At 41.9% G+C, this 26,123-nt stretch overlaps 1 protein-coding gene across 8 annotated transcripts in view; it reads left to right on the top strand.

Moving 5' to 3' along the window:
- LOC148018535 (uncharacterized) overlaps window positions 1-24,370 on the top strand; it is a 34,465-nt gene extending 10,095 nt beyond the window's left edge. The window contains exons 2-3 of one of the 8 annotated variants that reach the window (XR_015687657.1): window positions 1,263-1,495; window positions 20,312-24,366. Coding sequence is in view for 1 of the 8 variants with exons in the window: in XM_087661412.1 (XP_087517538.1) it covers window positions 8,841-9,836 (996 nt within the window). In the remaining 7 variants the exon portion in view is untranslated. Of the gene's footprint in view, window positions 1-1,262; window positions 1,496-6,487; window positions 12,541-20,311 lie in introns of those variants that run through there. The other 7 variants (XR_015687659.1, XR_015687661.1, XR_015687663.1 and 4 more) reach the window with 7 other exon arrangements.
- The last annotated feature ends 1,753 nt before the right edge of the window (window positions 24,371-26,123 follow it).

Here is a 26,123-nt window from a genome sequence, read left to right as displayed (position 1 = left end):
GTTCATGGATGGTTAGTTAGTACATATGGTCCCATGGAGGCCTTTGGCAGAGTTTGAGGAGGTACTTGGGCATGCATGCTCAATTTTGGTCGAGGTGGTTGATTTTCTTGCACATCTTTGGCGACTTCTTTCTTTGGTTTTGAGATCCCTTGGTGAGGTGTTGGTGGAGCCGTGGTTGGCCTCCCGCAATAGGAACAGGGCATGCATGCTTTGGGATACAGGGAAATCTTGCTCGAACAAAGTTCGTTTTGAGGTTCCGAGGTTGTAAACTTTGGTTTATGAGCTGAAATGGGGCACATTTGGTGGACACTGTTTTAGATGTGGCCAATTGGGCCATTTCATTTTAGAATGTGATAGAGGCCTTGAGGTATTGCAGCGTTCTATGGATTCATTCATATAAGGCAAGTTCTGTATAGTTTCAGTTAGCCAACTTTGGGATCTATCTTTTTTTGTCCTAATCAGAAATTTATTGTTAAGTGCTCCCTTTGAAGAGGGCAACATTAGCTTCGATTTGAATCAAGAAATTTATCGATTAGAGCACTCAATCAAAAGTTATGGCTGATTTAGTAACTATAGGTATTGTAGGACTGCACTGTTCACAGGCAAGGAAACAGAGTATTACGAGTCATATCGTACATAGAGATTGGTTCTAGTAGGATAGATGTTTTTTTGTAGTAGTACTACTTTTTTACAGCCTTTTGAAGGCAAGGCTGTATTACATTTGTTTGTATCATTGCTTAATCAATCATCTCAGCAGCAGTTAGAATATATATTGGTATTGCTGCTAATTAGTGGGCTATGATCATTTGTATACCTCCATTGGTTAAGAAGCGGTCATGGGCTTCATTGGAAGGACAGCTAGTATGGGAAATTGCAAATGTAGGTATGAATTCATTGGTCAAACTTCTTGGAAGAGCTTCTACCAACGTAAAAGAATACGCTACTTTCATATTGATTCATCTTTGTATCTACCATGAGGATTTTTGTAGTCGTCTGGAGATGGCAATAATCTTTTGCTAAAGCATGCTCAATTGAAAAAGAAAATGCTTGCATTGATTGCCACTTGGTGCAATCATGAGGGTAAAATTCAGCCTACTCTGCAAGATGTGGTCATTTCTTTGGAGCATTATGATGCTGGTTACATGTCTAACTGTGGAGAAATAAATCATGGGCAACATGTATACTTTAATGTTAGGAAGAAGAGGATTATTTTGTTGATCTTGGACAGCAAAATGCAATGTTGAATTCTTTGTTTCTTCAAGGTAATAATGATGCTGAAGTGGACAATGGGCAATATGATAGGCAAGAAAAAGGACAAGAAGAGGCCAATGAGCAAGATGACAAACAAGAGTATGAACTACAAGAAGATGACCAAGATGCTCAACAAGAGGATCACCTAGAAGGGGACAATGCATATGAGGATCACTTACGGATTAGTTGAGGATATGCATCAGCTCACACTCAACCAAGGTCTGCACCAACTACAAGGAGAGCGGTATGTATATGATTATGAAGACTTTGGTGATTACTATTATGATTGGTATGTTGATGATGAGGATGTACATGTGATTCATGATGGTTATGATTTGATGGATAATAGATATGTTTATGGTTGTGATTATGGGGATACTTCTTCCTACCCATTTGACCTGGGTGGTAAAGGTTATGAGTTTGATGATAGTTTTCTAGTCTGGATCATTATTATGATGGTATATCCTTTGATCCAGGAGGTTATAGAATGGCTTTCACATCCTCATTAGGTCAACATCCATTTTGGGATCAAAATCTTTACTTTTAAGAGGTTTACTTGGCTGAAAACTAGTCTTTTGACCCATAGCATGCTTGATTTGGATATGCCCACCATCAAAAGATATCTCAATTTTACTACAGCAAGGTCTATAGTAGACAGCATGCTGTCTATTGTTTATAGGTCTCTTTTCTTGAAGTTATGGTGGTCTAGTTCTTAGTTTTATAATCTAGAATGGATGCACATATGGTCTATTTGGTTTTCCACTTCAGATTCCATTCATTACTTAGTATATATTAGTGATTTTCCTATTTTTGTAGCCACTTGTAATAGAGTAGTACTTTGACTTCCTTTACATTCAATCATTGTAAATAGTCTCAACATGTTTTTGAGGACAAAAACTTCTTTTGAGTGGGGATGGAACATGAAGGATGGGAAATAGGATATATAGGGTGCAAGTATAAAAGGTGAAAGTACTAATCATTTTAATACTCAATTTTGATATAGTATAAGTCTTTTCTTGTTTCATCTCTCTCCTTCAGCTTTCATGGTTGACATCTTCTTCCCTTTTCTGTGTTTCTCTCTCTTTTTCTAGTGTTTCTCACACCATTTCCTTCTTTCTCTCTTCTTGTAGTCTCTCTCTCTCTCTCACACACACACACAGAGACACACACAAAAAATTCACTTCATGACAAAATGACTATCCACTTTTTGGAACATGGATGACATAAATCATTCATCATCTATTGGAAAGTTGCTTGAGTATTAGTTACTTGAAAAGATAGGATGAAAGTAAGTAATTGCAAAGTTGCCTAGTTATCTTGTCCTTCTCTTTTGGGCTCAATTGATAGGATTGCTAAGACACAGGATGGCTAAGGGGCAACTGTCTTGATCCTATGGTCTAACATACCACTTGCATGCTTCTCTTTCGGGCTAGGTAATCATAAAATTATCTAGTTATCTCGTCCTCATCTTTCGAGCCAAACTAATATAATTGCTAAGACACGAGATGGCTAGACATCAATATGTTTGTGTAGAATTGGATTCAAATATTTTTAATATTTGAACTTGTATCAACATTATTTCAAAAGACATGGAATTACATTGCACCGTAGACAATTGAACATTTTTAATAAAATAAACGTTAAGTAATAACATTTGGATCACGAAAAAATATACAAAATTTGAAGCTGATATATCATGTCACATGCTCATTAGATTCAGTGATCTTGGAGGGTGAACAACCCTGGATCACATGATAGCAATCATCAAGCTCAAAAGAATACACACACGAGTTTTGCAATCACTGTACAAAGAGGAAAATCTATTAACAAACCACGGTATGCCAAGAATAACATTGGTATGCATCACGATCAAAGCTCATTAATCAAAAGTCCAAGAACTCACAGTAGTACTGGGTTGAAGGATCTAATCTCCACACCATTCAATCCCAAGGATTGACAATTGGGCCCTCCACATAACAGACACGATATTCTTGGTTAGCATGTATTATGTGGAGTTAAAGTCTTTGCAGCAATTGAGATTGATTGAAAAGAAAAAACATTATGAGTAGAATTGTCATCAGACAAAAATGTAACCGTTTGGTTAGTAATATAGCTAGTAACCTTTAAAAGATCATGCGAGCCAAACACAATTTTATTTACAGAACGACCATTACAACTATTCACATTAGCAAAGCAATCATTTGCTAAAAATTTAGGAAAAATATATGGAGCTTCTCCCATATTTACGGTAGCCTTTGAAGTTGACTTTGCCTTCTTGTTCTTTGGACACTCTTTATCTCCAGGAAAGTGTCATGTCTAATGGCAAGCAAAACAACGATCTTTAGAGTGGTCCTTCTTGCGAGTCGCTTCGTGTTTATCATCCTTCTTCTTGCATGATTTTGAAGGCAATTGATGTGGAGTTGTTGGGGTAGATGTTTTCTTTGACTTAAAGCTAGAGGTAGGTTGATGGGACCCACCCATCGACTGGCTGCCTCTACTTGTAGCCAAAGTCTTGTGAACGTTTTTGGTGTATCCTAGATATCCTCTAGGAATGTAAAGGATTTCGGTGTGTCTCGTTTTGGTAATTTAGCAATAACCCGAAAAGATATCATATATAGAGTAATATCTGCAGATCATCCAAAGTCTTTGTTTTGAGGTCTTTAAATTCTTGTGAATATATATCTAGGGTCTTTAAATTCTTGTGAATATATAATATCTGCAGATTATCCAAAGCCTTTGTTTTGAGGTCTTTAAATTCTTGTGAATATATATCCAGGGTCTTCTTTCCCATATTAAACTCAAACAACTTGTGTAAATTTTTAATCCGATCATTGGTCACAAACGACTTTTGAAAAATGGATTGAAAATCTATCCATGTCTTTGGCTTGGGGCATAGCCCTACCCACCAAGTGTATGCCTTCCTTTGCGATATAATCTATATATGTTTGATACATTGAGTGTCCTTGCACTGGTACAAATCGAAATAGGCTATCCACTTGGCTAGCCATGAGTCAATGTTGGTCTCATCACATTTCTTCTTCTCCCCTTGAAAGGGATTAGGCTAAGAATTAGAGAGGCAATGTCCTCATGACTGGGGGCACAAATGGAAAGTTGAGAATGTGCAAGTTAGTCAATCGCCATTGCATATCTTTAATTTGAGCTTGCAAAACTGCCACACGGGACAAGTTTGCATTAGATTTCATGGAAGAAGATCCTTCGGGTCGGTGTCTATACGTTTGTTTGGGTTTGGGAGAAGCCAATCATGCATCTTTCATGTGTTGATACTCACTTGGAGTAGGTGCATCGAAAAAGTACATCGTGAGAGGAGAAGGTGTCGATAAGAGATTGTGTGGAAAGCAAAGAAGGTTGAGGGAGTAGAGAAAATAAAAGGTTATGTCTATAACAGGTGCAATATTTGGGGCCTTCTTTTTTAGGGAGAGGAGTAGGGCAAGTAGAATAAGACTGAACTGTCCCAAATTTTAATATATCCCCCACACCCACCAAAACCAATCCCCCCCTGTAAGGGCTTTGTAGCTATACCATGCCGTTGCTACCGATTGCACCTATATAGGGAGTAGTAGTGACTCAAAGCCCTGCCTTATTTCCACTCTACGTGTGATTCCCTATGCCCAGTGGTGAACCCTCTTATGTGTGGCGTCACGAGGGTGTAGTCCTGGGATGTGTCTATGTTGTCCCGCTTTTTGGATTGAATAATACAAGAGTATACCTTGAGCTCATATCGTGTTACCTTTCTGTGCCGTGTTGAGTGCGTAACGAGTGCAGGTTTATCATACTTGGTATCAGAGCAACTCTTGCTTGGAGTGAACGAGTGCTCATGGAAGCAGGAGGAAAGATCCAGTGCCCCGAAGAGATCGAAGTCGTAACGACCCACAGCGCGACGCCCCGCGTCGTGTCGCCCCACGTCGCGTCGCCCCACGTCGCGACGCCCCCCAATGCGTCGCTCCGGCGTGACGCCCCAACCTCGACATCCCACCGTTTGAAGACGTGACGCAACTTTCCCGCGGCACGACCCACACCACCACAGGCGAAACGCGGCTTCCCCGTGGCGACACCACCACCAATCACATGGAGGACGAAAGGGAGAACGTCAGCCTCCCAACATTGGAGGAGAGGAAGAAGAGTAGGGGGCAAGAATGGAGAGTGGCCCAAGAGGAGAAGGTGGCCCGACTAGAAAGACAATTAGATGGTATGTCAGGCATGCTAGAATCAATATGAAGGAACATGCAGATGAAAGAAGAGGAGGAAGAAAGGAGGAAAAAACTAGAAGTAGAGCAGGACTATAGAGAATGGGTGATTCAACAAGAAGAAGATGATAAAAGACACCGAATGCAAGAGGAGATGGATAGAACAGGTAGAGAGGAGACATCTAGGAGGGCGCAAGATACAAGGAAGGAGAAGGAGAAAGTAGTAGAATTAGGAAGCAAAAAGAAAGACAAAAAGAATGAGAAGAAGCACCATCGCAAAGAAGAGGAAGATAGCAGTAGTTCAGAAGATGATTATGGAAAATTCAAGATGCCCCAATCCGCGAAGTACAAGGGAGAGAGAGATGGGTTGGTTCTGAAGAAATGGATCACAGAGGTGGACATGTACTTAAAGTATTCACGAATTACCGAAGACAGGAAGGCGGAGGTGGTAGCCATTTACTTGGAGGAGCACACTGCCAGTTGGTACCTGCTAGAACAAGAGCAGGGCTACACAATCTGTTCGTGGGAAGAACTCCAGGAAGAACTGAAGGACTACTTTATTCCAAAGCTGGAGAAATTCAAAGTGAGAGATGAATGGAGGAATCTCAAGTAATGTTGAGTGTTGAAATGATCTATTTTTTGGCTTATTTTTGTTGTTTTTGAGAGCTGAATGGTTGATTTTATGAGATGATTGATTGGTTTGGAAGTGGTTTGAGAGTGTTTTGGATGATATTGATTATGCTTTGGAAGTTTATGATGATTTTCAGTGGAGATATGAGGTTCTGTGATGTTCTGATAGGTTCTGTATACCTTCTGTATAGCTTCTGTTTTGTTCTGATTGTCTTCCGTATGAAGCATGGATTGATGATTGATGAGGATTGAGATTGTTTGAAAGCTTATTGAGTGATTTTTGATGGTTTGGAATGGTTTGAGTATGAGTTATGAGGTTTTGATGACCTTCTGTAACCTTCTGTAAATCTTCTGTAGAGCTTCTGTCTCTGTTCTGGTACTGTACTGTGACTGTTCTGTAGACCTTCTGCAGGTGTTCTGTAGAATGTATGTGTAATTTGGGAAAGTTTTCTAGCCTTGGAAAGAGGTGAATACAAGTGCAAAAGAGCTAAAAGAAGTGAAAGAAGTAGTTGCTGAAGACTCAAGTAAAGACTGGAGTGAAGTGATAGTGGTGAGCTATAAAAAGACATTGTAGTGGCTCTGGTAACTCTTCATATCAGACATACCTCTTGGGAGGGGTATCCACGATCTAAGAAGGATTATTGTGAGTAATTATGAGAGATTGTAGTGAGGATATGATGTATTATTGATGGAGAGAGAGAGAGAGAGTCAGAGATAGCCAAATCTACTAAAACAGAGTGATTGTATATGAGAGATTGAGAGAGAAGACTATGAAGACATTGAAGATGAATACTATGTGATGTATTTCCATTCAAAGATGGTGTATTCCTTTGCTTTCTTTGTTCTATTGATGGATTTTGTGAAGATATTAAAGAATATGGTTGATTCTATCAAATTCGTGGGAGATCTACATGATGCTGCATGAAGATTTGTTGTGCCTGGTGTTCTTTTTTTCATTGTGATCATATAAACCCTAATAAAAAAGCTTGTTGATGTTACAAGATAGATTTTCTTGCAAGAGAATTTCCTTTTCCTTGGTGTTCCTCTTGGGGCTCCATGTTTTTGGTGCACAGCCGGGGAAACTTGCCATCAACAAGCACCAGAAGCGGCTGAAAATGAAGGAAATGGCATTGTCAAGAAGAGAAGAATTCAATGGATGTTTGTAAAGTTTCTTCTTCCATTGAAGAGTTGGAATTTCTCATAATTAAAGCCACTTTCCACAAGAAGTTCATCCCACAATGGCGGAAACACATCACCATCATGATGCATGCTCTATGTGGTGGACAGTTTCCTCTTCCTGTTGAAGCAGTAGAAACTTGCATCTTGGTGGCAAACTGTTTAGGGACAAACTGAAGAGCAGAAACAGAGAGAATGACCATACATGGAAGATTTGACATTCATTGAGAAGTTTCCAGACATCATCAAGTGGGAGATTGTGAAGAAGCTTCAGGAGTCTTGGTTTGTGGAGGTTCACAGAGACAAGAAGGAAAAGAGTTGGAATTTGTTCGTGGATGCTCAACAGCAAGATACATGGGATGCTTGGTGTTCTGACAATCTTCTGTTTGTTCAATTGGCAACCCACTGGAAGTTGGTAGACAGAGTGTTTTTCACAACATACACTGTTGAAACCATCAGAAGCTGGCATTACTATGACGATAGCACCACCACAATGCTTAGACGTATGCATTTTGACACCTTCAGAACCGAATACCTTCCTCTGTGCAGTGGCATGAAAGCAGAATTCAGAGACGTTGAAAAGGAAAAAGTAGAAGAAATGTTGGCAAGAGAGTCCTCTAGAGACTGAAGTCTTCTGTTAACCCTCTGTGGAGCACTAACATAGTGGAGCCAACCCCCTGATAAATGACGCAATAAAGAGACAAACATTGGAACGAGTCCAGAGGTACGTGAGAAGAGAGAAAGCAAAAATCAAAGCTGAGAACGAGCTCGCAGCAGAAGCCGCCTTTGACGCCCTTGCGGAACTCTTTACAAAAGTCCCAATGGCACATCAAGCCCTTCCTTCTCCTGCTGGAGGTCCACTTCCAAGCCAGATCCGTCTTGGAAATATTGATGACAGGCCAGCGAATGTAGTTCCATTGCTAGTTTTTAAGGGAGAGTACAATGAAGACCCCAATCTTCATGTAGTAGAGTTTATGGTAGCATGTGTGGCTAACAATGCCAGAATCCCCGAGCATTGGTTAGCAATATTCCCCGCCACTTTCAAGGGCGTGGCGTTTCAGTGGTATGAGAGACAAGCAGCAGGAACTTTTGACACATGGGACGACCTGAAGTTGGCCTTACTAAATTCAGGCGTGAAGGTTTTGAAGAGCAGATGCGAGAGGAATTTATGAACCTAAGTCAGTCCTTTGGAGAAAGAGTAGAAGCTTATGTCTCACGAATGGAATCCATCCTGAAGAGATGGACTAACCATAATCTAGATGATGGCATTCAGAAGGGGGTATTTCTCAGAGGATTATAACTAGAAGTCCGTAAGTTTGTGGAGCTGCAAAGATCAGCCACACTGCAAGCTGCAACAGAAGGTGCAAGACTGTACGATGAAGTGGAAGCTAGATTGGCGATGAATCCAGGAAGAGGAGTCCTACCTCCTCTGATGCCAGGAATGATGTACCCACCAAATGCAGTCTCAGGGACAGTTCCCTACCCTTATCCACAGATGCCCTCAGTATCACAGTACAGTGTACCAAATCCACAGTGGCCACAATCAATGCCTCAAATGATGGTTCAACCACAACAACAATGGTCCCAACCAATTTCCTCAATGCCAAATTAGCAGCAACAGTGGAACCCTACCAACTGGAGCCAACAGCCAACAGTTCAAACAAGAGCTTTGAATCAGAACCAGAACAGAGATCCCTCTGCATCAATCCAACCTGTTTATGCAGTGGTTACAGAGACTCCTCAAAACTCTACTGCCAGTACCTCAGAAGGAGAAAGCTTGAAGGATTACTTATCCAACTCAGTTGCAAATATCCCTTGTTACTGGGCAGACCATGGCTTTTTGAAGCTAGAGCAAGGACGGATTGGTTCAAAGGAACCTTGACCTTGGGTAGAGGATCTAAAAAAGTGGTGCTGAAGCTATATGGTTCTCAAAAAGGGCATGGATCCACCTCCTTGGAATTATCTTCTGACTCCCCTAATGAGGCTACAGATGGAACATCAGCAGACGAAGATGCTGTCAAACAAATCCTTCCCAAGAAAACAGTGGCACGTTCCTTAACAGTGGATACTGTAAGCCGACTTCCAAAAGATGCAAAGTCCCTGTCAATGGGTGAATACTTCCTGCCTGAACCAGGAATGATTTCCGAAATCACTTCTGACAGTGAGATAGAAGCATGGATGTACTGCTCTCCCTGTTACATGGCTATAGCAGAGCCAGAGACAGAGGCAGAAGATGAAACAGAGAACCTGTTCTTCTCTTACAGAGCTCCTACAGAGCTAGAGATAGATACAGAGCCAGAGCCAGAGATAGAGACAGAGACAGAGACAGGAGAGGAAGGAGATGATATGGAAGAAGAAGGTTATGAAAGCGAGATGGAAGAGTCTATCCCACCCGAAGAGGATATATATGAAGAAGAAGTTCCAGAAGCAGACGAGCTCATGCTGTGGGACAGAATGGCGATGGTATCATTTGGTCTGGTAAATGGATCTTCTCATATGCAAAATCTTTATAAGAAATGGGTTAAGAAGAATAAGCCGTTTTTCATTCAATATCTTCACAAAATTCATCAATAGAACAAAGAAAGCAAAGGAATACACCATCTTTGAATGGAAATACATCACATAGTATTCATCTTGAATATCTTCATAGTCTTCTCTCTCAATCTCTCATATATAATCACTCTGTTTTGATAGAATTGACTATCTCTAACTCTCTCTCTCTCTCTCCATCAATAATACATCATATCCTCACTACAATCTCTCATAATCACTCACAATAATCCTTCTTAGGTCATGGATACCCCTCCCAAGAGGTGTGTCTGATATGAAGAGTCACCAGAGCCACTACAGTATCCTTTCATAGCTCACCACTGTCACTTCACTTCAATCTTTACTTGAGTCTTCAGCAGCTACTTCTTTCACTTTTTTTAGCTCTTTTGCACTTGTATTCACCTCTTTCCAAGGCTAGAAAACTTTCCCAAGCTACACATACATTCTACATAACACATACAGAAGGTCTACAAAACAGTCACAGTACAGTACCAGAACAGAGACAGAACAGAGACAAAAGCTCTACATAAGCTCTAGAGAAGGTTATAGAAGGTCATCAAAACCTCATAACTCATACTCAAACAATTCCAAACTCTCAAAAACTATTCAATAAGCTTTCAAACAATCTCAAACCTATGAATCAATACTCCATCCCTCCTTACAGAGAGAAAACAGAACAAAACAAAACAAAACAGAAGCTCATCAGAACATATCAGAACTTCATCAGAACTTCACATCTCTACTAATAAATATCATGAGCTTAATAAAACTATTTCAACCTATCCAAAACACTCTCAAACCACTTCCAAACCAATCAATCATCTCATAAAATCAACCATTCAGCTCTAAAAAACAACAAAAATCAGCCAAAAAACAGGTCATTTCAACACTCAACATATCCCCACACTTAATAAGGAAGCGTCCTCGCGACCCACGAAAAAGGGGATACAAGTTCATTCAAAAGCTCAACTTTGATCTTCAATACATTTTCAAAAACAGTCCATCCAACCACGACCCCAACTTATCACATGTATCTGATATAAAAAATACAACGAAAGTAAAACCCTTTATACATTAACACTTCTTATCAAACTGAAAATCACAACAAACTTGTAAAGGATATAAGAGGTTTCTTCATCATCATCATCAGCATCAACTATCCAACCAGCAACACCATCACCACAATTCTCCAAAAATGTAGCTCGCACGAAAGCCAATCGAATAGGCAACCACCACGATCTTATCACATCAATTAACCCTCAACACAAACACTACACACAACACAACCATCTGAATGACTCCTTCAAAAAGAGATTTATCATTAAAAATCATCCACCATACATGGTAAAGGTATCAATGAAGATGATCCCTCTTGAAAGATTGGTGATTTCGGAAACGATCCATAGACAAAGATTCATCTACAAATGTCTTGGGAGGATTCTGAAAAAACTGAAGGTAGCATATTCTTTCCAACAAGACAAGGTATCTGCTAGGCAAACAAAGGGCATGAAAGTACAATACATCCAGTTGCTGGGAATCAATGCTCACATTGACATTCATGCACAACTTTGGAATAGGCTTTGAATCATTATGAGAATGCCTATGCATATACGCCAGGTACCAAGCAAAATGAGCAGTTAATCTCACCGAAGGATCCAGAGACTGTGAATATTGGTGAGCAAAATGAATATAGTTCTGGTATGCTTGATTGGCAGTTGTCCAATTTCCTGGAATTATTGGCCAGTTTATCTGAGGTCCTGTAAGAGAATCATTCGAGCTCCATCCCCTTCTTCTGGAAATCTGATGATCAAACTCGTCATAGTCACTAACCAACTGAGGTGGTTGAGATATAGAAGTGGCAGGAGATGGAAGTGGAATAAGGAAAAGTGGATGAAGAGATGGGAATGCAAAATCATAAAAGGAGGAATAATTTAAAGGAGTGGCTGAAAATTTTAGAGAATCACTTAGGAAGGGTCTTAACTGATAAGTAGGAAAGGTAGAAGGTACATGAATGGATGGAGAAGACATGGTGGAGAAGGGGAAAATACTCTATCCGCGAAAAAAGAGCACTATGTAAATATGGGAATTTGAGGAAAAGATTGAGGTTGGAAAAGAAGGGGTAAGATGTTTGTGGAATTGGTTTGATAGAGGGAAATATATATATCATAACGGTGAGCCATTTGTTGGTAATAGAGTAGGGTAGGAACAGAAGGACCTAAGATAGATCTTCTCTGATAGGCATAAAAAAAGGTAGAATCAAATGGATTATGTTTGGAAAGATAAGCTAAGAGATCCACCCTCAGTTGATTAGTACTCTGGACATAGGTAGGAGCTGTGTTCTGTCTTTGATTCAGGACCACAGAATCAATCATGGTATGCTAGGAATTATCAGGGCAAGTAGCCACTTTGGAGGCATAACTCTGAAACATGTCATCTATTCGTAACTCCAAATGGTTGACATACAAAACAGCTTGTAAAACCATGTCTCCCACATACCAAGCCATATCCACTTCATCTGGAATCAACAAGTCTCCTCGTAGATACATATATGACATCAACATGGTATCGGTCGTGACAGAATCTTCAAACACCATACGGACCACCTCTGTCAGCAACTCAGGAGACCAAGCCCCACTCCAACCATCCTCTGGAATAGGTAAATCCATCGTGGAAAGCTTCATGTAGAAGACCAACTTCTGTAATTGATAGTGAACAAAGAAAGAATGGTCCGGAGGAATATATTTTTGGAATTGCTCAAATGAAGACCATAGCAAATCCATTCGAGATTGCAATCTTTCCACCTTGGTCTGGAATAAGGGACATAAGGTAGCCTGTCTCTGAAGAGCTGCCAAGTCCTACTGTGAGAGAGAAGGGATCAAGGGAACATGAGGGCTTGGAGGAATAGATCGTGACTTTGCCAGTTGATCTTGCAACTGCTTGATTTGGGAAGCTTGTGATTCCGCTGTGTCATTAGCAGTCTGTAAGGCTGAAAGTTTGACATCTAAAAGAGTTTGGAACTCTTGCGCTTCTTTGGACATCCTCTCCTTCTCCTCTGAGAGGCTAGTAACCTCTGATTGAGCCTCTATTAACTGAATCTTCAAAGAAGATATCTCATCTCTTTGGGTTTCAATCAGTTGGGTTTGTTGCTCCATTTGCTTAAACAAATCTGCTAGGGTATCCTTAGCAGAGGCTAACTCGGATGTTGCCTTATGCAACTGGTCCTTAGACTGCATCAGTTCTTCATAAAAGGAAGCGTACAGCTGTTGAACATAGGTTGTCACTAACAGTTCAATGGAACTCTGAATGTCTTTACATAGGAAAGGAATGGCATCTCTCGAGACGAGACTGTTCAGTGAGGGGACTGATATGTCCAACGAACCTTCTCGATGTGCTCTGAACAGGTTATTACATTTGAGATAGCCAGGGAGATCACTGCCAAAGGTAGCAAGAATGGGCACTGAAGGAAGAAGTGAAGGAGCTTTATCTGCTACCCGCTTCAAGCGTTTGCGCTGTATGACTAGGGGAGGCGGAGAATCCAAATCCTCTATATCAATTGGTTCTGACTTATCTGAAGGTGGAGGAGGAGGTACTGGATCAGATGGAGGAGATGGAGGCACACTCTTCTGTAAACCTGAGTAGGTCAAGAAGGGAGACAAGTACGATCCATAGGTGACATTGGTAACATTGCCTTTGGTGACTTTGATGAAATGTTGATCCATCTTAGTGAGTAGGTAAGTGTTCCAATCAATAGCTACTCCTTTTAACACCATCTTTGAAGCTGTAAAGAGCTCTTTGGACAAGTAATGGGATGGCGTTTTTGCAGGCATAAACCTGTCTTGGAGAAACTGACAGACCAATTTCCACACAGGATCAGTAATCATGGAAAAGAAAACTCCTGAAGAGTTCATCACCTTCTTAACATCCAGAATTTCCCTGGTCTGCTTTTGTAACAGCTTCAAAGTCTTTTCGTTAGAGAAAAGTTGGCGAGTTGTAATAAAGGGTTCACCTTTGGAGGAAAGAGACAAAGCCTTCCCGAGGCCTCGAGGTGTCAAAGTCATGGAAGTACCCTGGACCAGTCCCGACTTCTTGCTGTAGGAGGCCAGAAACTTGTCACACATCGATGGATCCTCTGGAAGCAATGGAAAGGAGGCAACCACGAAAGTGGCGAGTCCCGCCTTCGTGAGAGGCTCAAAAGTGAGCAGGGAAGAGTAATCCCTACTGACTAGTGGGACATACTGGATAGGGGGAGGAGCGTGAGGCGCCATTTTACACACACACCACAAACACAGACAATCAAAGAGAATGCCTGCAAAGCAACAGACAAAAACGAAGGATAAGATATCAACCAAAACGATAAAACGGGACTCGACTAACTATCCCGAAGCAAACCATATCCTAGAAAAAAATTCGACATGACCTCGAGACATATGCGACCAAAAGCTTCGTGCTATGCAACATGCAAACACCCAAATCCCCGTATCAGGCAATAAAGAAAAAAACTACATACCGTACCCTTAACCGTAACAAAGAAACTGAACCAAAACATAACAACAACCCATACATATTAAGACCACAACTTTGATAATCAGGTTTGACCATGGAGACAACTCCGAAGACTTCGCGTACCCATCCCACGAAACGAGTTCATTAAAAAGGGGAAATAAGTGCAGTGAGGGGAAATTAATTGAATGAAAGGTTCATTTTAATAAATTATTAAGAAATGAGTGAATTTTTATTAAGTGATAAACTTTATTAAGAAAACGGCGGTTCCTTCTTAAAATTTTAATTACCAATTATTAGGTTAAAGCGGTGTATTAATCCGAATCCTGGACTTCGATACCCAGACTGAGTCTCTAAATGCAAATTCATTTATTAAAAATTAAAGTGATGTGGAGCACTTTTTTTGCCAGCGCGTGCTTTTGTGACGGTTGGTTAATTTTTATTAAAAATGTTTAAGTGCCTCTTAAGCGCACTTAGCGCGTGTTAAGTGAACGGCGGGTTAATTTTTATTAAAAAATGGTATGTTAGGCGCGAGCGCACGTGCCATGGTGGTGTTTAGGGTTCATGTTAAAAATTAACCGTGAATTTTGGGGTAGCGGAAAAAAATAAAAATAAAAAAGGAAAAAAATACCTGAAAGTGAGTATATGTGAATGCAATGAATGCGCACTTCTCAATCCCAAATGGAGGTCAGTAATCCAAAAAGAATCAAGGTATCTGGATTTTTAAAGAATTTTCAGTGTGGGTTTTGAATGAAAGAATTTTGTACGAATTTAGCATTTAATGAAGTATTTTTGCAGCTTAGAAAATATTCCAAAAATAAGTAAAAAAGTTAATGAAATTTTTAGGAATTTTTTTGCTATTAAATTGAATTTTTTACATTTTTGAATAATTTTTTTTCTCATTTTTTGCGTATTTTTAAAAAGAATTTTTAATTTTAAAATGGTCTGAAATTTTTTCGAAAATTTGCAGTTTAGAAAAATATGGCAATTTATTATAGAAAAATTGGGAATTTTTTCAAGATTTTACTGTAATTTTTTTTAAAAAAAATTAGTTTTAAGTGATTTTAAAAAAAATTTTCAATGTAGTTTGAGGGTTTGCGGGTATTGGAATTAAAAATCCAGGAATATATTCAAAAATAGACTGCGTGTCAGCTGCGTGTGAACAGCGGGCTGCACACCACACCACCTCACGGACCAGCTAACGCGCGTCCCTGCGCGTGAACATCCGCTAACGGTCTCCCGCACACGATCACGAACAATCACAATCAACCACATGCGCGTGTGTCAAGGGCCGAGAGAAGAGGCCTACGGGTTCTGCGGGTGTGAACAATGCTTGGGTGGGATTCGGTGGTTCTGCGAGTGTGGGGTTCTGCGGGTGTGAACAGGACTTATGGAGGGGTTTCGATGGTGGGGTTTCTGCGCGGGGGGGGGGGGGTGGGGAGAACAGGAGCTTGGGTGGGGTTTGGTGGGTTATCTGCGGGTGTGCGGGATGGGGGGCTTATGGAGGGGATTGCTGCGGGTGTCTGCGTGACGGGGGGCTTACAGGGGGGTGGGTAGGTGGGCTTGGGGGGAAGGGGGGCTTAGGTGGGGGGAAAGGGGGGTTTGTGATTGTGGGGGGGGAAAGGGGACTTAGAGGGCCACCCCTATCCCCTACACTTTCCCCCCTGTACACCCATGGGCCTCCGCCCATTCCCCTATACTCCCCGACACCCTTTCCCTTGCCCATTCCCCTATGGTCCCCCTACCCCTACCCTTCTCCCCTATGCCTACCCAGACCCATGGGCCCCCACCCACCTTCCTGGGCCCCCATGTGACATTAATGTGACATTAAATGTGATATTTAATATCACATTAAGGTCATAAGTGTAGAATGTGACATTAAAAGGGATATTTAATGTTACATTAAGGTAAATTTAGGGGAACATGCACGAGAATGACCGTCCGGGCTCTTGGGCGCCCGAACGGGGTTAAGGGGAGCCTAGAGAGTAAGGGAGTCCAGAAATAGTAGGACTCCAGCAAGTTGACGGCTAGCAAAGAGATAGGCTTGAAGGCCAGCACTTATCTAGGCGTGGCTGGGAGGTGAAGAACACTCGTGCTTCCATCAGTTTCAAGAATTCTGTTTCCCGTAATCTAACATTGGTATCAGAGCCTATGTTTCTGATCATTTAAAAAACAAGAATCCGTCAGGTCGTCAGTTTTGGTCATATCGTGTGAGCAACCGGAACCAGGAGCTATGAAGATGTGACGTGATTCGTCACGAGAATAATCGTTGGGGTCGCTGGTCATCAAGACGTCGATAATACTCGACGGGTCGTCAGTCAGAAAACAGGCCGTCAGTCAGAAGCGCCCCGTCCCGTCACGTTAGAAAACGGGCCATCAAAAATTTAAAAAATTGCAGCGCCATGTCACGTAAGTGACATCTAATACTGGTCTAACGTTACGGGGACCTGCAGCAGGAACGAAACGGGCAGAAAAACAAAAAAAAAACGTAAAGACCAGCACGAAGACCAATCAGACCAGGCGTGCAGCCGTCAGCATCCGCGAGGACCAGGAGTGGACTCGCCAGCATTCGCGAGGATCAACCAGCTCAGAAATGGAGCTGCCAGTATCAGATTGCTGTTGACGGATAGGACTGCTCCTGAGGCGGATAAGACTGCGACTGCTGTGAGACAGGCATAAAAATTTCATACACAACTGAAGCTACAGCCTCCATACATCAACCCATATGCAGATCCTCACCGTAGAGACATCTCCTTTGAAGAAGGAGAATTGGTCTATCTTAAGGTGCCTGAATAGACTAAAACTATGAAAAAGGGACATTGTCCAAAGCTTTCACCAAGGTATTGTGGTCCTTTCATAATACTTAAAAGGGTGGGAGAATTGGCTTACAAGCTCCAACTACCTGCTGGTAGTAAAATACATCCAGTTTTTCATGTAAGCAAATTAAGGAAGAAGCTGGGTGATTTGGATAATTTAGTTTTAAATGATAATATTGAGGAGTTATTCTATGACCAATCTAATCCACATGAACCAGAAAAAATATTAAATGTTCGTAATAGACGAACGAGGAATACTATTTATCAAGAATGTTTGGTTAAGTGGAAAGATTGTTCAAAAGAAAGCTCAACATGGGAGCGAGTAAGTACCTTAAAGAAACGGTTTCCCGATTTACAGTTAGACCTTCCAAATATCGTTTTCGAGGACGAAACCGATTTTTAAGGGGAAGGAAATGTGACATTAAATGTGATATTTAATGTCACATTAAGGTCATAAGTGTAGAATGTGACATTAAAGGGATATTTAATGTTACATTAAGGTAAATTTAGGGGAACATGCACGAGAATGACCGTCCGGGCTCTTGGGCGCCCGAACGGGGTTAAGGGGAGCCTAGAGAGTAAGGGAGTCCAGAAATAGTAGGACTCCAGCAAGTTGACGGCTGGCAAAGAGATAAGCTTGAAGGCCAGCACTTATCTAGGCGTGGCTGGGAGGTGAAGAACACTCGTGCTTCCATCAGTTTCAAGAATTCTGTTTCCCGTAACACCCCACCTACCTTCTTCTCCACCCCCCCCATCCATGGCCACCCCCCCTTGGGCACCCCCCACACCCTTTCCCCCACACCCTTCCCTATCCCCTCCCACCCCCCAACCTTTCTCTCTCCCCGACCCTTCCCGCCCCAACTACCTCTCTCTCTCTCCCATTCCCTGCGTTTCTCCCCCCTCCATCTCCTTCCCCTCCTTCTCCTCCTCTCCTCCCTCCTCTCCTCCACGAAACCTGCCGCCCCCTCCTCGTGGGCAATCCTGCCTGCGCCTGCCGGGCGCCCTCCCCCTGACGTTGCTGGTCGTCGTGGTGCCCGCCGTCTTCACCGACGTCACGCCCTCTGGCTCTCTTCCCGCCACGACGCCCCCTCCTCGCTGATGCGCCGCCTTGTGCCGCCGACGGCCTCGTCGCTGGGCCCCGCCTTTGACGTCACCGTCTGCGCCCTGGACGCTATTCGCCTCCTCCCTCTCTGGCCCTCCTCGCTAACGTGACGCCCGTGCTGTGTAGCCTCTAGCCGCCGCCACGTGGCGCTCTCGCGCCGCCCCTCTGGCGCCCTGCTCCCTGATGTCGCCCGACATCGCTTGTGGCCCGCCATTCTGCCGCCGCCACGTGGCTCTGTGGCCTCTGCCCGCCATCCGCCTTTGTTGGGTCCCCTGCACACCACGTGTCCTGCACATTCCCACCCTACCCCCCCATCTAAGCCCCCCTTCCCCCCCCAAGGCCCAAACACACACCAAAACCCACCCACCACCCACCACCCCCACCCAAGCCCCCCGTCCCACCCTCAAACCCCCTACCCCCTACAGGCCCCCCTTCCCCCCCCATAGGCACGCCAGCAGCAAACCACCCTCTTCTCAAACACTGTTCCCCCCAGCAGACCCGCAGAACCCCTCCATAAGCCCCTGTTTCCCCCCGTAGCCAACCATCGAAAACCCTCCATAAGCCCTTGTTACCCGCCGACACACGCAGAAACCTGCAGCCCCATTTTCAGTCCACGATCACTCGCACAAAGGTGAGTACGCACGTGTGGCTGTTCGTGCTTGTGCGGATTCGTATGCGGGAGACCGTTCGCGGATGTTCACGCGCGGGGACACGCGTTAGCTGGTCCGTGAGGTGGTGTGCAGCTGGCTGTTCACAGGCAGTTGCCACGCAGTCTATTTCTGGGTATATTCTTGGATTTTTTAATTCTAAAACCCGAAACCTTCAAAATACATTGAAAAAGTAAAAAAAAATCATTATAAAACACTTAAAATAAAAAAAAAACTTGAAAAATTTTTAATCTTTTTGCAGTAAATTGCTATATTTTTTTAACCTGCAACTTTTAGAAAAAAAATAATTCAGACAATTTTAAAATTATTTAAAAAAAAAACCTTAAAAATAAAAAAAATTCATTAAAAATGGTAAAAAATTTCAATTTAATTGCAGATTTTTTTTTTCAAAATTACATTAACATTTTTACATATTTTTGCCATATTTTCTAAGCTGTAAAAATACTTCATTAAATGCTGAATTCATTAAAAAAATTTCTTTTGAATTCAAACTACACACTGAAAAATCTAAAAAAAAATCCAGATACTTTGATTCTTTTTGGATTGCTGACGTATAATTTTGGATTGAGAAAAGCGCATTCATTGCATTCATATACACCCATTTTATAATTTTTATTTTTTTTCGCTACCCAAAAAATTCACAGTTAATTTTTAACATGAACCCTAAACACCACCATGGCACGCGCGCTCGCGCTAAACACACCACTTTAACTAAAAATAAACCCACCGTTCACTTCGCATGCGCTAAGTGCGCTTAAGAGGTACTTTAAAATTTTTAATTAAAATGAACCAGCTGTCATAAGAGCACGCACTGGCAAAAAAAGTTCCACATCACCTTAATTTTTAATAAATGAATTTGCATTTAGAGACCCAGTCTCGGTATCGAAGTCCGGGATTCGGATTAAAGCACTGCTTTAACCTAATAATTTGTAATTAAAATTTTAAAAAGGAACCGCCGTTTTCTTGATAAGGTTTATCACTTAATAAAAATTCACATATTTTTTAATAATTTATTAAAATGAACCTTTCATTAAATTAATTCCCCCTCACTACACTTATTTCCCTTTTTTAATGAACTCGTTTCGTGGGATGGGTACGCGAAGTCTTCCGAGTTGTCTCCATGGTCAAAACTGATTATCAAATTTGTGGTCTTGATATGTGTGGGTTGTTGTTATGTTTTGATTCAGTTTCTTTGTTACGGTTAAGGGTACGGTGTGTAGTTTTTTTTCTTTATTGCCTGATACGGGGATTTGAATGTTTGCATGTTGCATAGCATGAAGCTTTCGGTCGCATATGTCTCGAGGTCATGTCGAATTTTTTCTAGGCTATGGTTTACTTGGGGATAGTTGGTCGAGTCACGTTTTACCATATTGGTTGCTATCTTATCCTTGGTTTTTGTCTGTTGCTTTGCAGGTATTCTCCTTGATTGTCTGTGTTTGTGGTGTGTGTGTAACCATCTGAATGGCGCCTCACGCTTCCTACCCCTATCCAGTATATCCCACTAGTCAGTAGGGATTACTCTTCCCTACTCACTTTTGAGCCTCTCACGAAGGCGAGACTCGCTACTTTCGTGGTTGCCTCCTTTCCATTGCTTCCAGAGGATCCATCGATGTGTGACGAGTTTCTGGCTCCTACAGCAAGAAGTCGGGACTGGTTCAGGGTACTTCCATGACTTTGACACTATGAGGCCTCGGGAAGGCTCTGTCTCTTCCCTCCAAAGGTGAACCCTTTGTTACAACTCGCCAGCTTTTCTCTAACGAAGAGATTTTGAAGCTGTTACAAAAGCAGACCAGGGAAATTCTGGATGTTAAGAAGGTGATGAACTCTTCAGGAGTTTCCTTTTCCATGATTACTGATCCTGTGTGGAAGTTGATCTGTCAGTTTCTCCAAGACAGGTTTATGCCTGCAAAAACGTCATCCCATTACTTGTCCAAAGAGCTCTTTACAGCTTCAAGGATGGTGTTAAAAGGAGTAGCTATTGATTGGAGCACTTACCTACTCACTAAGATGGATCAACATTTCATCAAAGTCACCCACCTGATTAAAACCCAAAGAGATGAGATATCTTCTTTGAAGATTCAGTTAATAGAGGCTCAATCAAAGGTTACTAGCCTCTCAGAGGAGAGGATGTCCAAAGAAGTGCAAGAGTTCCAAACTCTTTTAGATGTCAAACTTTCGGCCTTACAGACTGCTAAAGACACAGTGGAATCACAAGCTTCCCAAATCAAGCAGTTGCAAGATCAACTGGCAAAGTCACGGTCTGTTCCTCCAAGCCCTCATGTTCCCTTGATCCCTTCTCTCTCACAGCAGGACTTGGCAGCTCTTCAAAGACAGGCTACCTTATAACCCTTATTCCAGGCCAAGGTGGAAAGATTGCAATCTCGAATGGACTTGTTATGGTCTTCTTTTGAGCAGTATCAGGAATATGTTCCTTCGGACCATTCTTTCTTTGTTCACTATTAATTACAGAAGTTACCCTTCTACATGAAGCTTTCCACGATGGATCTTCCTCTTCCAGATGATGGTTGGAGTGGGGCTTGGTCTCCTGAGTTGCTGACAGAGGTGGTCTGTAAGGTGTTTGAAGATTCTGTCACGACCGATACCATGTTGATGTCATATATGTATCTACGAGGAGACTTGTTGATTCCAGATGAAGTGGATATGGCTTGGTATGTGGGAGACCTGGTTTTACAAGCTGTTTTGTATGTCAACCATTTGGAGTTGCGAATAGATGACATGTTTCAGAGTTATGCCTCCAAAGTGGCTACTTGCCCTGATAATTCCTAGCATACTATGATTGATTCTGTGGTTCTGAATCAAAGACAGAACACAACCCCTATCTATGTCCAGAGTACTAATCAACCGAGGATGGATCTCTTAGCTTATCTTTCCAAACATAATCCATTTGATTCTACCTTTTTTTATGCCTATCAGAGAAGATCTATCTTAGGTCATTCTGTTCCTACCCTACTCTATTACCAACAAATGGCTCACCGTTATGATATATATCTTTCCCTCTATCAAACCAATTCCACAAACATCTTACCCCTTCTTTTCCAACCTCAATCTTTTCCTCAATTTCCCATATTTACATAGTGCTCTTTTTTCGCGGATAGAGTATTTTCCCCTTCTCCACCATGTCTTCTCCATCCATTCATGTACCTTCTACCTTTCCTATTTATCAGTTAAGACCCTTCCTAAGTGATTCTCTAAAATTTTCAGCCACTTCTTTAAATTATTCCTCCTTTTATGATTTTGCCTTCCCATCTCTTCATCCACTTTTCCTTATTCCACTTTCATCTCTTGCCACTTCTATATCTCAACCACCTCAGTTGGTTAGTGACTATGACGGGTTTGATTATCAGATTTCCAGAAGAAAGGGATGGAGCTCGAATGATTCTCTTACAAGACCTCAGATAAACTAGCCAATAATTCCAGGAGATTGGACAACTGCCAGTCAAGCATACCAGAACTATATTCATTTTACTCACCAATATTCACAGTCTCTGGAGCCTTCGGTGAGATTAACTGCTCATTTTGCTTGGTACGTGGCGTATATGCATAGGCATTCTCATAATGATTCAAAGCCTATTTCAAAGTTGTGCATGAATGTCAATGTGAGCATTGATTCCCAGCAATTGGATGTATTGTACTTTCATGCCCTTTGTTTGCCTAGCAGATACCTTGTCTTGTTGGAAAGAATGTGCTGCCTTCAGTTTTTTCAGAATCCTCCCAAGACATTTGTAGATGAATCCTTGTCTATGGATCGTTTCCGAAATCACCAATCTTTTAAGAGGGATCATCTTCATTGATACCTTTGCTATGTATGGTGGATGATTTTTAATGATAAAACTCTCTTTTTGGAGGAGTCATTCAGATGGTTGTGTTGTGTGTAGTGTTTGTGTTGTGGGTTAATTTATGTAATAAAATCGTGGTGGTTGCCTATTCGATTTACTTTCGTGCGAGTTACATTTTGGAGAATTGTGGTGATGGGGTTGCTGGTTAGATACTTGAAGATGCTGATGCAGAAGCAGAAGAAGAAACCTCTTATATCCTTTACAAGTTTGTTGTGATTTCCAGTTTGATAAGAAGTGTTAATGTATAAAGGGTTTTACTTTCGTTGTATTTTTTATATCAGATACAGGTGATAAGTTGGGGTCGTGGTTGGATGGATTGTTTTTGAAGATTTATTGAAGATCAAGTTGAGCTTTTGAATGCACTTGTATTCCCTTTTTCCTGGGTCGCGAGGACGCTTCCTTATTAAGTGTGGGGATATGTTGAGTGTTGAAATGATCTATTTTTTAGCTGATTTTTGTTGTTTTTGAGAGCTGAATGGTTGATTTTATGAGATGATTGATTGGTTTGGAAGTGGTTTGAGAGTGTTTTGGATGATATTGATTATGTTTTGGAAGTTCATGATGATTTTCAGTGGAGATATGAGGTTCTGTGATGTTCTGATTGGTTTTGTATACCTTCTGTATAGCTTCTGTTTTGTTCTGATTGTCTTCTGTATGAAGCATGGATTGATGATTGATTCTGTAGATCTTCTGTAGAGCTTCTGTCTCTGTTCTGGTACTGTACTGTGACTGTTCTGTAGACCTTCTGTAGGTGTTCTGTAGAATGTATGTGTAATTTGGGAAAGTTTTCTAGCCTTGGAAAGAGGTGAATACAAGTGCAAAAGAGCTAAAAGAAGTGAAAGAAGTAGCTGCTGAAGACTCAAGTAAAGACTGGAGTGAAGTGACAGTGGTGAGCTATGAAAAGACACTGTAGTGGCTCTGGTAACTCTTCATATCAGACATACCTCTTGGGAGGGGTATCCACGACCTAAGAAGGATTATTGTGAGTAATTATGAGAGATTGTAGTGAGGATATGATGTATTATTGATGGAGAGAGAGAGAGAGAGTCAGAGATAGCCAAATCTACTAAAACAAAGTGATTGTATATGAGAGATTAAGAGAGAAGACTATGAAGACATTGAAGATGAATACTATGTGATGTATTTCCATTCAAAGATGGTGTATTCCTTTGCTTTCTTTGTTCTATTGATGGATTTTGTGAAGATATTGAAGAATATGGTTGATTCTATCAAATCCGTGGGAGATCTACATAATGCTGCATGAAGATTTGTTGTGCCTGGTGTTCTTTTTTTCATTGTGATCATATAAACCCTAATAAAAAAGCTTGTTGATGTTACAAGATAGATTTTCTTGCAAGAGAATTCCCTTTTCCTTGGTGTTCCTCTTGGGGCTCCAAGCAAACACAGGGAAAGATGAAAGAATATGTCAGCAAATATAGGCAAATTATGCTGCAGCTACCAAACATGGATACAGACACTAAGCTACATGGATTTTTGTTTGGGATGCAAGAATGAGCTATAAGAGATGTGGAGAGACAGGAGCCAACAAGCTTAGCAGAAGCCATGAGAATGGCCGAACGACTGGTGGACTTGGAAGGCAGAAGAACAGCACAAGGGAATCAAAACAGGTTCAACAACACCTTCAACAACAACTCATGGAACCGGAGGCCCAATGTCCCTAAAGGGGCATTCACAGATACAAGGAGCCAAAACACTACTAGCACCACGGCCGTATCACAAACCTCATTAGTACCAAGAGGAGCAGCAGGAAGATGGGGAAACAATCACTACAGGCCAACCCCTAGTACATCATATGGGCCCGCAGGATCAAATACATCATGGTGGAGACCCCCGGGCCCTTCCACCGGCATCAGATGCTTCAAATGCTACCAAAACAGATGCCCAATAGAAGATACAGCTTCATCGAGTGGATCAAGGGTGAATGTAACTTGTGCATATGGAGTAGAAGAACTATAACCACCGCATATCTAGGAAATTCCAAATGGGAGTGAAGAAAGCATGGACCACCCAAGGGTAGGGTCAGTTAGTGCCCTAGCCCAATGCATGGCAGCCAGGGTAGCAGCAGTCCACCATCTATACATCAAAGGCCGAATGGGCGAAGGAAACCAACCTATCATGGTGGACACAGGAGCAACACACAACTTCATGACACCAGAATGTGCAGCAAAACATGGATTGAAGCTATCAAAGGCCCCAGAAGGATTAACATTAACATTCGCACAAGAAGAAGCCAAGGAAGTAAAACAAGTCTTTGCAGCCCAAGTGGAAGCCGACAAGTGGAAAGCGAAACTCAACTTTTTAGTAATCCCCATGGATGATTTTGAAGTGATATTGGGCTTAGAATTCTATGACAAGTATGTCATTGCAATGTTTGGTAAGGGTGTGAATGAAATGATGCTAGATATGCAAGGAGAAGGCATCAGAGTGCCATGCGAAAGAATGCAGCTACCTGGCAGGACCCCAATCAAGGTGCAAATGAAGGAGAATAAGCCAGGAGTATCATGCCAAACAGTAAAACCAACTGCAAACCAACCAAAGGGCTAGACCCAAAAAGCACCGGTCCAAGGGACCGTGATCAGGCCACGTATCATGACATGCAGTGCAAAGCAAGTCGAAAAATCAGTCAAGCAAGGAGATATGGTCTATCTGTGTATGATCCGACCAATTGAAGAAGAAGAAAATGGCAAGAAACCCAAACAACAGAATAGGAACACAGAGGTGGCAGAAATACTTGAAGAATTCAAAGATGTAATGCGAGCCGAGCTACCCAAGGGTCTACCACCCAGGCGAGATGTGGATCACAAGATTGAGTTGATTCCAGGGTCTGCCCCTCCGGCCCGAGCTCCCTATCGCATGAACCACACTGAGCTCATGGAATTGAAGAAGCAACTACATGAACTAGAAGAACAAGGATTCATCCGCCCTAGCAAATCCCCCTTTCGTGCCCCAGTGTTGTTTGTAAGGAAGAAGGATGGGGGACTTAGACTCTGTGTAGATTATAGGGCTCTTAACAAAATCACCATAAAAAACAAATACCCTATGCCCCTAGTGGAAGACCTCTTAGATAGACTGCACGGGGCCAAGTACTTCAGTCGGATTGATCTTAGATCAGGATACCACCAAATCCGCATAGCCGAAGAAGATATCCCAAAAACAGCCTTCCGTAGAGCACAAGCAACACTTACGCCGAGTTTTTGAGAAACTGCGGCAGCATCAATTATACGCCAAGCCGGAAAAATGTGAGTTCGCAGTGAAAGAATTGGAGTTCTTAGGCTTTATTGTAGGAGCAGATGGAATCAAAGTGGACCCTAAGAAAGTGGAAGCTGTCCAAAGATGGCCTGTTCTTA

Source organism: Lygodium microphyllum, chromosome 21, assembly GCF_053477565.2.
Source record: "Lygodium microphyllum isolate KBCC chromosome 21, Lygodium_microphyllum_v1.1.10, whole genome shotgun sequence".
Lineage (NCBI taxonomy): Eukaryota > Viridiplantae > Streptophyta > Polypodiopsida > Schizaeales > Lygodiaceae > Lygodium > Lygodium microphyllum.
This window is presented reverse-complemented; position numbering and strand designations above follow the sequence as displayed.